The sequence below is a fragment of the Podarcis tiliguerta genome (assembly GCF_965153285.1).
Source record: "Podarcis tiliguerta genome assembly, chromosome: 9".
Classification (NCBI taxonomy): domain Eukaryota; kingdom Metazoa; phylum Chordata; class Lepidosauria; order Squamata; family Lacertidae; genus Podarcis; species Podarcis tiliguerta.
In genome coordinates, this window is record NC_139542.1 from 58,237,964 (window position 1) to 58,251,806 (window position 13,843).

The 13,843-nt window shown below is 41.7% G+C and overlaps 2 protein-coding genes across 9 annotated transcripts in view; both read right to left on the bottom strand.

Moving 5' to 3' along the window:
- The window catches only part of LOC310685618 (uncharacterized protein), an 850,221-nt gene that overhangs the window by 236,583 nt on the left and 599,795 nt on the right, over positions 1-13,843 (bottom strand). The window lies entirely within an intron of this gene.
- Positions 1-13,843, bottom strand: part of NFXL1 (nuclear transcription factor, X-box binding like 1) — an 82,722-nt gene that overhangs the window by 18,766 nt on the left and 50,113 nt on the right. For all 7 annotated transcript variants that reach the window (XM_083458107.1, XM_083458111.1, XM_083458106.1 and 4 more), the window contains 3 exons: positions 13,769-13,790; positions 4,337-4,477; positions 253-419 (listed from right to left, as the gene is read on the bottom strand). In XM_083458107.1, the coding sequence (XP_083314233.1) occupies positions 253-419; positions 4,337-4,477; positions 13,769-13,790 (330 nt within the window). The remainder of the gene's footprint in view (positions 1-252; positions 420-4,336; positions 4,478-13,768; positions 13,791-13,843) is intronic.

Here is a 13,843-nt window from a genome sequence, read left to right on the forward strand (position 1 = left end):
TGTGGCAAGGCGGTTGCTAAAACCAGCCTGCCAGCATAGGAACGCTATGGCTATGGATATCATGTGCAGATATTGGAAAGACCAAGCGGGCAGACACAGTTGCCTCCAAGCCAGTTTTAACAGGCTTTTTGCTGCATCCATTTCCAACATCTCAGAAGAAAGGCAGGGGGGAGGAAAAGCTCTTCCCTAACGCAGCATACACACTGCATAGTATTTTACATTTTCAGAGTTGAGTCTCCTTTAATTACTTACATGCATTCAATGTACAAGCTTGTGAGTTTGCAGTGACACTTCATCCGTATCATCTGGGCACACGGTGGGCAATCTCCAGGGTGGCAAGGCAGGGGGCATGAATGAGGGCACCCAGGTGGTCGTGGCTTGGAGCATTCTTCTTCACACTGAGAACATTCTTGACTTGCCTAGTAACACGGGAAAATGAAGTGATGGAATTATTTGTTCTTTGGACAATTTATTAGTTCAATAACCCTTCTTTTTAAAAAAACCATGGTTGCACTTGGTTAAGTAAAGAAACCTAATTACCTTTTGTTTTTAAAGGAAGGCAAATCACAAAATCAAGCTGCAATGTTTCAAAAGTACACAAAAAACAGCACACTATTCTCGTTTCTAGGAGTCACACAGAGCAGCTTCATAGGTTACTTAGAACTGCAGGCAACCAACAGCACTCTCTTTCACGGTCATCTGGCAGCGATTCCTTGTTACATGTGAAGCGCCCGTCCCCCGTCCCCCCCAATCATAGCAAAATATACCTGCAAGATCCTTTCCCTGTTGCTAACTGTGGCTTCTGCAGTTGGCTAGAATACAAGTTTTGAAAAATGCAAATGAACAGCAAGTTAAAGGTAATACAGAATTACCCTGTAATTGCACCTTCTCACGATGAACTCAGGTGCCAAATGCCAATAGGACTGCAGCCCCAAGAAACTCAGAAACAAGAGGGAAACATCAAAACATTTGGAAGATGCAATTGGGATATGCAGAGTTTTCACAAGTACATTTTGAAAAAAACCACCTTCCAAAAACAGCCCGTGAGAACTGAGAATGCTCAGCAGCCACAGAACGTGGAACAGAAAAACTGAAAACTGGATGGAATGGTCTGCTGAAGGAAAGCATGGCTGGCTGGCCAGCACCCTAAACAGCAGCACACCTATTAGGAGGCAATTAAATACTGCAACGTTTTGTTGCAGGTTGTCATGCCACCCATCCACCCCAAATCCTGCCTCTGCCATGAGATGCTCAGGCACTCCCCACACTCCCTCTTAACAGGATGCACAGGTCTGAGCTGGGTTTTTGATGGGTATTTCTAAAACTCCCTTTTATTCCTGCTGTCACCACAGATAATATTTATCTGACTACTCCACCCTAGTGTACCTAAATAAACAGTGTGTGGTATAATGCAATAATTTATTAAATGGAAATAATCAACAAGGGCTGTCTGATTACTTGGGTGTACATAAGCGTATGGTTTCAGCCTTTATCTTATTTGTCACTTTATTAAATAGACAGTAATGGTTACTGTAATAGGTAAAGGTAAAGGGACCCCTGACCATTAGATCCAGTCATGACCGACTCTGGGGTTGCGGCGCTCATCTCGCTTTATTGGCCAAGGGAGCCAGTGTACAGCTTCCGGGTCATGTGGCCAGCATGACTGAGCCGTTTCTGGCGAACCAGAGCAGCACACGGAAATGTCGTTTACCTTCCCACCGGAGCGGTACCTATTTATCTACTTGCACTTTGATGTGCTTTCGAACTGCTAGGTTGGCAGAAGCAGGGACTGAGCAACGGGAGCTCACCCCATCACGGGGATTTGAACCGCCGACCTTCTGACTGGCAAGTTCTAGGCTCTGTGGTTTAACCCACAGCGCCACCTGCATCCGGTTACTGTAATACTGGTGCTCTATTAATAAACTAACCCTGCTCTTACACCATCAACCACAGACTCTCAGACTCCACACTAACTCCACTCTCCATGCAACTCTCAAATGAACTCAAACTGTCCCACCATCAAACTCCCCTTTAAACTCTCATCCGCTCACTACCATTCCAAACTCACTCCCCCCGTTACCAAGCATTTAGCTTAATGCCTCTACTAAGATGCATTTACCTTAATTATTATTATTATTATTACATATGCATGCAGTATTATATACGAAACCACCAGAACACCACACAGGACCCTCTTGTCAGTCCCAAGTAGCTGAGCTAGTCGGCACTGAATTTCAAAAGGGGAATTAGAACAAGAGCTGAAGTAAAGGTGGAGACTAAGCAAATGACATTTAATGCCACCAAATGTCAATCTCGGAAAGGTTAAAACGAACGAAATTGTTATGTGATTGTAACTATGGCATTTGAGCACAAAGCAAAACTTTTTCTTGCTTTTCACCTGCACAGTACCAAAAGACATTAATTTGAGTCATTAAGGCGTCACTGTTCAAATATATATTGGATTCAAGAAGTTAAAAAAAAAACCCCACAGAAAGCCAAAAATTACTACTCAAGAAAGCCTTCTGTTTTTAGTTTCTACCATAAAGTACATAGTATCAAGGGCAGTGAATGACAGCACAACACACATCATTCATCAGTATGATTTCTGTCCTTTTATAGTCTTCTTAGCAACAAATAATTTTTCGAGAGAGGAATCTATTCTACAAACAGCTGAAAAGGAGCATGTTAGAGAAATGGCTGCATATTCCTCACCACAGATAAGAGGACAATCTTTAAAGGTTAAATATCTTTATTTGTATCCACTGTAACTAGGTTTAACATTATTTCAATGGAGCAATTTACTTAAGAGATTTTAGCCTCCTTTAGCACAGCGTCCAGGAAACAAGTCTGTTTCCACAAGTGGTTCAATTAAAAAAAGAAGTCTCATTAGGGAATGACAGTTATTTAGAGTCACACACACATAAAGGAAGTGAAGTTGCTTGCCAGCATTCATTCCATTAGGTGGGTTTGCCAAAGTCTTGTGCACCCCTCTCTCCCCAGCAACCGACTCTCCCCTCTCATCATATTATCTTCATAACAACCCTATGAGATAAGGTCAGGCTGAAAAACAGTGACACGCTAAGACTAACTATGGTTTACTGCAGGCATGGCCAAACTTGGCCCTCCAGCTGTTTTGGGACTACAGCTCCCATCATCCCTAGCTAACAGGACCAGTGGGCAGGGATGATGGGAAGTGTAGTCCCAAAACATCTGGAGGGCCAAGTTTGGTCTTGACTGGTTTACTGGGACCAGTGAATGTGTGGGCTCCGGGGGGGGGGGGGGGCTCACAGGCACTTTGCCACCCCCCCGGTCCTTTTCATTCCCACACCACGCTGAGGTAAGCCAAAGTTTGTCATAGTGTTTTGCTCAAACCTGGGATCGTGGTTTCACTCTCTTTACTAACCACAAGCTATAGTCAACAATTTGATTATTAGGTAAAATAATGTAGATGTCAAAGGTTGCAAATGAAACCAATGATTCTGAAAATATATGGCTTTTCTTTTATTTCATTTTGTGAATAGGGAAGACATCAGCTGGAGACAGCCAAAGACTCAGAGGTAAATCGTTGTTGCTTTAGTTTTCTATACTGTAACATATTTATAAATATTACGTGAAACAAAAATGATCTAAATCAATACCAGATCAGTAATAAAACCAAAAATGGGTATCAGAAACTTAGAAAATTGTGCTGTATTGTTTATTTTGTTCTGGTATTTGTAGTTTAAACTGTCAGGAGCTAAATAATGATAAAATATTAGAAGAATAAAGTCATATCCATTTCTTTATAATGAACAAAAAGGGCTTCCAATATTTTTTTTAAAAAACTGACTTCACATGTACACTGATGATGTCTGAACTGGCAATTGTTGCTGAGGAAAGAGGTCTTATGGGTTGTGGTGGATACCTGACATCTCTCCGGTCAACAGTTTAAAAAGTAGAGCAATAATGGTATAAGAAATAATTGTCACAATGGTAATATGAAGTGCTATTGCTTTCCATTTCATATATTTTGCTTGGCATTATCAACTGACTCACACTATTAAAATTCCAACAAGGAACTTCCATGAAGAACAGAAACCATGCAAGACTGTTACGTATTATTTCTGGATAAAATTTTAACTCCACAAAACGCCACAATCCACTGAAGAAGGGGCACATTTTATTATTTAATGTACAACCATGTGCTTTCTCACGCACATCCCTTGCCATTTAATATGGACAGTCAAACCTAACTGAACCACACACCAAAAACATTTAAAAGCATCTGAGCTGGTTGCATTTGGCAGCACCTGAGAGCAAGGTGTTTTTGCTGTGTTGCAAGAAAGGTCACGCTTACCTTATGGACATCGTTGTTGCTATCTGTTTCAGTAACTTTATGGCATTCCTTCGTGCAAGTATGATTCTGGCAGTCAAGGAGCCTTCCACACAACCTTTTGCAGGAGTAGGGTCCCACAGCATGACATGCCAATGGACTAACCTGAAAGATGGAAGACAACATGTCTGGGGAACACTGTGGACAACTTTCAACAGTTTCCATAAAATAAGAATTAAAACTTGACCATGGGCACATGGACACAACAGAATTACGAAACAGCATATGAAAACTCCGTATCAATTCTGCTTTCGATAAGCATCCAAATCAGAACTAAAGATATTCCAGACAAGGCAGACAATCCATAATTCTCTCTTTCTTTTTGAAACAGAAGAAAAAGTAGAGAAACATGCACAAACAGGAACTGGGGTGAACTTGACATTTAAGTAATGCTGACAATAATTGGACTCCTCAAAGGTTTTCTGAAGTGTGGCAGATATATTGCTGGAGATCAGTGATTGTGATGAAATACACATTCTAGAGTTTGCCCTCTGATAACTTGTTTTGGTATAAGGTTGTATTCTCGGAAGCTGTGCAATTGAAACTCTGGAAAAATATTCCCTTCAAAACTGCCACTAGCTTACATGTTTGCATTATAGGTTTTAAAATCCATAATAATACATGATAAAATAGGCTTGAACAGGCAAAATACAATTTTATACTTGTCTACTCAGAAGTAAGTCAAACTGAGTTCAGTTGGAGGTACTCCCAGGTAACTGTGTATAGGATCGCAGCCCTAGTATGAACCTTAGCATTGACTACCCCATAAAATCCAGTAGATAACACAACATCCATCAGTTCAATTTGCCATGGGACAACTGAAACTTGTTAGTGTGGGATGATTCTGCATCAGGCAGTTAAGTCCCATCAGAATTAAGAAAATCCTCCAGATGCACACATTTGGGTATACATTGCCTCTTTTTTCAGCTACATTCTTAGAAGTTTATAATCTAAAAAATCCAACAAAAACATGGCACTTGTAGCCTATCTTTTCTCCAAGGAGCTCCAGGTAGCATACATGCCCCTGTTGCTATTATTGATTGTTATTATTTATTACGTTTTATATCTCCCTTTATCCGAATATCACAGGGTAGTTTGCAATATAAAACAGAAAAACATAGTAGCAAACAAAAACACCACCCCACAACACAGTTTAAAATGCCAATGATTGTTTAATTAGCCAAACGCCTAGGAGAAGATGAATGTTTTTGCCTGCTGCCTAAATATATGTAATGAAGGCGCCAGGCGAGCCTCTCTGGGAAGAGCATTCCACTAACTATCTTCTTTGGTAGGTAAAGCTGAGAAGTAGTGACTGTCCCAACCCAGTGAGTTTCAAGGTTTAGTGGGTATTTGAACCTGGATTTCCCTGGTCCTAGTCTTATACCCTAATCATTACACCGCTCTGGCTTTCCAATTAATACCTACTTCTGTAATTGATGGGCATAGTGGCTTTAAAAAAATCATTCTATACACAGTAGGGTCCTGCCAGGGGAAAATGTTCAGCTTATTTATTTAGCCCTACACTGGAATAGGACAAGATGCTAAATCTACTTTGCTTAGACCTTGAGCAATGTGGCAGAAACTAACTTTGGGTTTGGTCCCATGAGGTTCCAGGAACATAGGAAAACTTCTACATGTGCTTTTACTTTAGAGCATGTTTACACAGCTTGCATGTTAAGAAACATGCTGAAAAGCCATGAGTAGATATTGAACCACAGCTCCTGGAACCTACAGGTGAGAAAGCTTGAAGCTCAGCATCAATTGCATTGTCTCAGGAACATGTAGTTCAGCCTTCCCCAAACTGGTGCCCTCCATATATTGTACTGTGATGGCCACCATCCTTAACCATTAGCCATGATGTATGGGGTCGATGGAAGGGCACCAGTTTGGAGTAGACTGTAGAGGGTTCTAAGGAGGAGGTAAAATAGAGAAATCAAGTCACGGAAGGAGCTACACCAAAACTCTCCTGCTAAAAAAATAAAGTAAGTTGCAACTAGATGGCTGGCTTGCTACAAACCACATCTGCAATTCCACTCACAATCTGCTTTTTAGTCAGAGAATTGTGTACAGTCACATCCACCAAGAGCCCAAGCAACTGGGCTGTGTAAGACTTTCTGCTGTTAGCTTCTAACACCAAATCCATTTCCATGCCTGAAAGAACAGCATGTAAGGAATGCTTTGAAGTTCCAGTATCTTCTGCTTAGCTGCAATTTCTTCAAATTATTACTTCCGCTAAAAACAAACATTTTCACAAATCCAAAACATCAAGGTAGCTCACAGAAGGATGATAAGAGGTAGAACAGAGGAACCAGCCAACATCCATCTAGGCAGAGGTGAGGATTAGCAACAACACTGAAGAAAATGTTTCCTTCAGGAGACAGATTGCAAGGGGGGGGGGAACCCACGTTCATATAAATAATACTTCCTCCTCCAATATAAATTTATATGTACCTTTTTCACCAAACATTAGGCTTGTTATAAGCCAACGACAGTGGCAGTGGAAGGTGAAAACAAAATGAAGTCAGAAACTCTTGAACTTTATGTCAAATTAGAGGGAGGGAGGGAGGGAGAGAAGAACCATAGAAAAATATGTTACAGCGTACTTTTTAAAAAAGACTTAAGTTTCCATTCCAAAAATTGGGTTTACCTTGAGATACAAATTAAGTTCCTGGTTGCCTTATGAAGAAACTTGAAATGCTAGATGGACAGCAACTTCAAGTGCAAGGGATGTGACTCAAGAAGGTGTCTGGCCTTGGGTGAGTCCCCAAGGGCCAGACAGAGGCCTTGAGAGTCACATTTGGTTCCTGGACCTGATGTGTCATAAAGTTAAAGGGGTAAAGGGACCCCTGACCATTAGGTCCAGTCGTGACCGACTCTGGGGTTGCGGAGCTCATCTCGCTTTATTTGCTGAGGGAGCCGGCATACAGCTTCCGATGTGGCCAGCATGACTAAGCCGCTTCTGGCGAACCAGAGCAGTGCACAGAAACGCCGTTTACCTTCCAACCACAGTGGTACCTATTTATCTACTTGCACTTTGATGCACTTTCGAACTGCTATGTTGGCTGGAGCAGGGACCGAGCAACGGGAGCTCACCCCATCGCAGGGATTCGAACAACCGACCTTCTGATCGGCAAGACCTAGGCTCTGTGGTTTAACCCAGAGCGCCACCTGCGTCATAACCCCTGACATAATGCTTAGTAATGCAACATCATCTCACTGCAAGCTTTCCTGCACCTTCTTGTCATAGACTGGCTGGATGCAGAGAAGGGGTGTGAGGCAACAGCTGAGGAACCCCCAGAGGAAGAAGCCAGAGGATTGGTGTCGGAACAACAAAAAGAGGGAGAAGAGGGAGCAGACAGACCGGAGGAAGTGTCAAAGGCTGAAAACAGGGTTTAGTGAGTAGGAATGGGCTGAGTAGGAATGGGCTCCATAGAGGAGGGAGAAGGGTTGTTTTCTGCTGCTCCAGAGAAGCGGACACGGAGCAATGGATCCAAACCACAAGAAAGAAGATTCCACCTAAACATTAGGAAGAACTTCCTGACAGTAAGAGCTGTTCGACAGTGGAATTTTCTGCCAAGGAGTGTGGTGGAGTCTCCTTCTTTGGAGGTCTTTAAGCGGAGGCTTGACAACCATATGACAGGAGTGCTCTGATGGTGTTTCCTGCTTGGCAGGGGGTTGGACTCGATGGCCCTTGCGGTCTCTTGCAACTCTATGATTCTATGAATCAGAGGTGAAGGCTAGAAAGGAGGCAGGCAGCTCCCCCCTGGTCTCCCATAAGGAGGGTGGAACAAAGAGAAGCAAGGCAAAGGAGCCTCAGGTTGCTGGGGAAGGACCCAGGGAAAGAGTCTTAGAGAGTGGTGGGAAAGTTGGGACCTTCAGTCCTTGTAACTGCCTCATCGAGGCAAGACCTTTGGGGAAGAGTTGCTGGGGTCACGAGGCCTGCATTGATTTGGTTTCTTTGAAGAAAGAGCTAACTTCACAGACAATAGTGGTTTGGGTTTTTTCCTGGCCTTCAGCTGACACCATTTGTAAGGTCCGGAAACTAACAGCATGTCACATATTTAATATTACTAAATATTACCAGGTGAAGGAAAAGGACGAAACATAACACTGCTGTTTTTTGCAATGGCCACAGATTGGCTGCAACAACGTATTGGAGTCAGTATCCTGGAACACGGTCAGAAGTTTGAATTAAAACATCACTCAGAATAGCTTTTCAGCTAACGAACAAAAAGCCTGGCTCTATATAAGCAGCAGGATAGCAAGAATAATCCTATTATAATGAGAAAGCAGTATAAAAAATGACTTCTACTGGAATGTTTACAGCCTAACATTGAAATTTACTGTGCCAGCAAATTGTTCTGAAAAGATGTGGAATTAATGGCATTTCAGCATGATATTACAACACAAGTGTTCAGGAATGGGGAATAATTTATGCAAACTAGATAGCATGTTGCTGAAGTGTAGCTTTTTTGTTGTTTGAAATGGACAAGGCGGCTACAGTTTTGGCACCTATTTCTGCATAAAGACTACAACTCCCATCATCCTTGAATACTGGTCGCGCCAGCTGGGGCTGATGAGAGTTGGAATTCAGCAACATCTGGAAGGCACCATGTTGGTTATCCCTGCTTGAAATACTGGTGATGTGTCACAGCAAAACAGAAGAAGAAATGTAATGTCTTGAAAATGTGAACTCACTGGAGGAAAAGGCAAGCAACGGAAAAGAGGGAGCAGCAAAAGGCAACACACCAAAATCATGACCAGAACAAGGAAGATGAACAACAGAAGGTACAACAGGTGTTAAAGAGGATGGAGATGAGAAATCAGATACAAAATAAGCTTGCTGCTATTATCCAGACGAGTGCTAATTTTAAGTCTTAGTAGGAGAGAGAGAGAGAGAAGGGAGATGAAGGCTGCAATCAAGATGGCAGTGAAAAAGTTATAAGGATTACCGTATTTTTCGCCCTATAGGATGCACTTTTCCCCCTCCAAGAATGAAGGGGAAATGTGGGTGCGTCCTATGGGGCGAATGCAGACTTTCGCTGAAGCCTGGAGAGCGAGAGGGGTCGGTGCGCACCGATCCCTCTCGCTCTCCAGGCTTCAGGAGAGCCGCAGCACCAGCCCCACAAGGTCGGGGGACAGCGGGGAGGCGGAACGCCGCCATCCCGCTGTCTCCCGATGTGGTTTGGAGGCTGACAGCGGGGAGACGCGTGCTTCTCCCCGCCGCCAGCCCCGCAAGCTCCGGGGACAGCGGGGAGACGCAGCGTGTCTTCCCGCTGTCCCCGGACCTGGTCTGCAGGCGGGCGGCGGGGAGAAGAGTGCTTCTCCCCGCTGCCGGCCCCACAAGCGCCTGGGGGGGAAATAATTTTTTTCCCTTTATTTCCCCCCCAAAAAACTTGGTGCGGCCTATGGGCCGGTGCGTCCTATGGGGCGAAAAATACAGTACACACTTATGGAGAAGGATTGTAACGGAACCAAAAGACAAAAGAAGGAAGAATGTGCAAAGTAATGAATGCAGAGGTAGCAGTTTAGCATTACTTGGCTCTAGTGACAAATTAGCTGTAAATCACCATGTAGAATGATAAGTCTTTTCAAGTCTGTGCAAACTTCCCCCAATTTTATAAAAGTTCCTAGATTCCCTTATGTATATCTATATTTACACTGGAATAACTGACACAGATGAGTCAACCACAGCTACGTATTTGATGTTAAACTTTTTCAAAACACTGCAATTGCCAATATGGTCTGCGCTGCATGTTATGTCTTCTCCTTCTTGTTTGAATGTTTGTGTAACAGAAAAGTAATTAAAAAAACATGAAGTTTCTTGCTGAAGTCTGGAATAAAAATGAAAGGCCACACTCTGTGCCAAGAAATGTAAACAACATTGAACAAGAAAGTAGTCTGAGGCTATCTAGCTAAGAAATATACAACTCATTTCTTTCCCTTGTACCAAGAAGGGCTTTTTTAAAATCTGCATTTTTAAAAGTATAAATTTAGAAAATGAGTTTGTCAAACTCCAGTAAGTTGATCTGCACGTTATTATACATCTATGAAAAATTGGGTTTTTGACCAAATCAAAATTAAAAGCAATCACCATGGAAGCAAAGCATCCCCTCTGGCAGCATTTATGATTTGGTAATTTCATTACTGGCTTATAGGCCGATAATTAAAATTGGTATGCTTAGAAACCGGAAAATGAAGACGTTATAAACCAGCATCCTAAGAGGTGCAATTTATGCAAAAAAGGAAAATAAACCATAGGCATTTACAGAACATTAGAATTTGATAGTAATTTCAATGTGATAGCAAAGTGACCCATAAAAAAATCATAATTATGTAATCAAAATGTACTGAATCAAAAGTTACTGTTAGTATTCATGGCATCCATAGGAAGCTACTGTTGTAGTAGTTAAAATGACATCAAGATAGCTTGAGTCCAGTGAAACACACAGGTTCTTTGGTAGGAGAAAAATAGGAATAAGAAAGGTGTAAGTTTCATCTAAGGATGGAGACAGATCTGAATAACAGCTGAATATTATATTCTCTAATATGGATGGATGTTCATTCTTCCCAACATCCACAAGTGCAACCTGAACCCTGCCTTATACCTAACAGAGCCTGCTGTCTCCTCCCATCGTCCATTTTAAGACTATTTTCAGATACAGACTCCATCAACAGCCAACTTTTTCCTCCCTTGTCTCAGTCTGTTTACCATCTATCCCGATGAAAAATTCTGGAGAACTTGAAAGTTTACATTATATTGTCTGCCTAATAAACACATTGCCCTAACACAGATTTTGACATCTGTCTCATGAGTCAACACAGCTACCTTGACTTTCTCCACATGAATGGGGTAATATGACAAGACTAATAGGTCCATATCAATCCACCCCCACTTGTTTGAAGATGAGCTTGTACACAAATAGTATTCTCTGTAGCGGACCAATGTAGATTACAACACTTGTAGACCCACTAATGTGACATTTAGAATACCAGCCTTCTAAGTGGCCGGTCAATTACTTTCAGACTGTTCCATCTAAGCATTCATTTCAAAGCATGGAGTATTACATGACTTGAACAAAGCACAAGAGGATAAATGTTTTGTTTGAGTCCTACACATTAGCTGATGAGATCTAACACATGATTTTAGAAGATGTTATAGCCACATGGCATTCCTGAATTCACTTCCAGTAGAGATTGAAGAAATCTACTGCCTAGGCCAATACTAGGTAAAGGTAAAGGGACCCCTGACCATTAGGTCCAGTTGTGACCGACTCTGGGGTTGCGGCGCTCATCTCACTTTATTGGCCGAGGGAGCCAGTGTACAGCTTCCAGGTCATGTGGCCAGCATAACTAAGCCGCTTCTGGCGAACCAGAGCAGCGCATGGAAACGCCGTTTACCTTCCCGCCGGAGCGGTACGTATTTATCTACTTGCACTTGACGTGCTTTCGAACTGCTAGGTTGGCAGGAGCAGGGACCAAGCAACGGGAGTTCACCCCGTCATGGGGATTCAAACCGCCGACCTTCTGATCGGCAAGCCCTAGGCTCTGTGGTTTAACCCACAGCGCCACCCATGCCCAAGCCAATACTAGTTTGTATTAAATAAACTTTCAGTTTTCTAAATTCCCCCAAGTCATCTGAAATCACATGGTCCACTGCTCAAAAGACTGTACAATTGTGAACTGTTAAAGAGTTCACTTAAATTCATTTCTGTTACATTGGACTACTTGGAAGTCTAATAAATCACTCCTCCTAACAACTAATTGAGGTTGAGAGAGCTGCCGGCACTGTGGCCCAAATCAGGCAGCTAAAAACAAAAGGGAAATATCAGCATGCTTGGGAAGAACCTTAAGGCTTGCACAAACATAACACACACATTTTTAGGGGGTGGGGGAATTGGGGGTGGGAGGGGAGAGAGAAAAACGAAACAACAACCCTTACACAATCCATGAATCATGTGATTAATCAGGGTGAGAAAAGAGTGGGATGTCCTGATCGGAGGAAATACCTGGCTGGAACCCTGAACGGGAAACTCCATTAGGAAGGAGGATATACGACGATGTTTTAGTGAATTCCTCACTTTTTTATCACAATTATGGTTTAGCTGAAACTCAATCTTACATTCATTTGGGTAGCTCATCTGGCTTGCACAAACTGCATTGTGCAGAAGCCAATAACGCTACTTCAGCAGAACAAAAGCCTGTCAATCTCATTCTCATCACATAAATGCATTTCAAAAAGGGACCAGATTTTCACTTTAGCTCAAACATTCTGAGGTTTTGGCCTTTTTAAAGTTAAGACCTGTTTATATTTAATTTTACTGCTGAAATTGGTTTTATACTGTTAATTTTTCTTTTACCGCGCATATTGTACTTTAACCATTTTTATGTTAACTACTGAAAGAACTTAAGCTAACAAAATATACTTAAAAAATTAGTTGCACTTTTATAAAGTTGCCTCAAGGAATTTCATTTATGTACACATATTTTTAGGCTTCAGTAGCTATCACCACATCAGAATAAGTCATGGTTCAAACTTGATACCATCTCTACGTTAACAATGAAAAAGTATTGATTTCCCCCAAAATTATTATTTTTCTAATGGATTTGTTGTGCCTAGATTGTCAAGTCACTTCTCTGCACAAAAACCATAAATCCACTCAGATCTTCGTTGTTTTGTAACTTCCCATAGAAAATTATTACCATTGCTTAATTCAAGACAGTGTTCATGCTTGTTTTCATTTATACTACCAAATGTTAAAATAACTTCAGACAAAGCTCTCAGATCACCACAGGGCCTTACTGTGTAACGTTCAGCTGAAAGTCATAACATCCCTGCCTTACAATTCAAGCTCTCATATTCCACTTTAGGCATCATACTAGCGTAGGTGATAGTTAATATAAATTTACAAAACATATTTTGCAGATGTTCCTCAAACAGCCACAGAACGTATCAGGCCAGCGATATAAACTGCATGAGAAGAGATCGTTTAAACATTTCCAAACATTTTGGAAAAGCCATAAAACAGCAAGTGCTATAAAACCAGAGCTCATCCTAAATCATCCCAGTAAACACGAACAGAAGAACATTTTGCCCGCATTCCACATTTCTTGAAACGCAATGTCAAAAGTTTAAAGTTTCATCAAGGTTAATAAGTAGTTCACTCTTATAAATTTCCTAAAACAATTTTGCAATAGTCTTGATAGAAATCCCAGCAGATCTCAAATGACAAAACAGTTTGTCGCTTTCAAGGCGGAAAGCAGAATACTTCCAGTTGCAAACGAACCTCGTGGCAAACCAATTAAACGCAAAGGCTTCATTTCGAAACCTCCGATTAAAACCAAATTATAAATTTTTCAGATTTACTCTGAAATATTACAGTTTTTATGACTCACCTCATGTTTCCCAAGGCATTGCCTGTAAATACACAATAACAAAATAAAGGAAATAAATAAATAAAAGGTCAAACA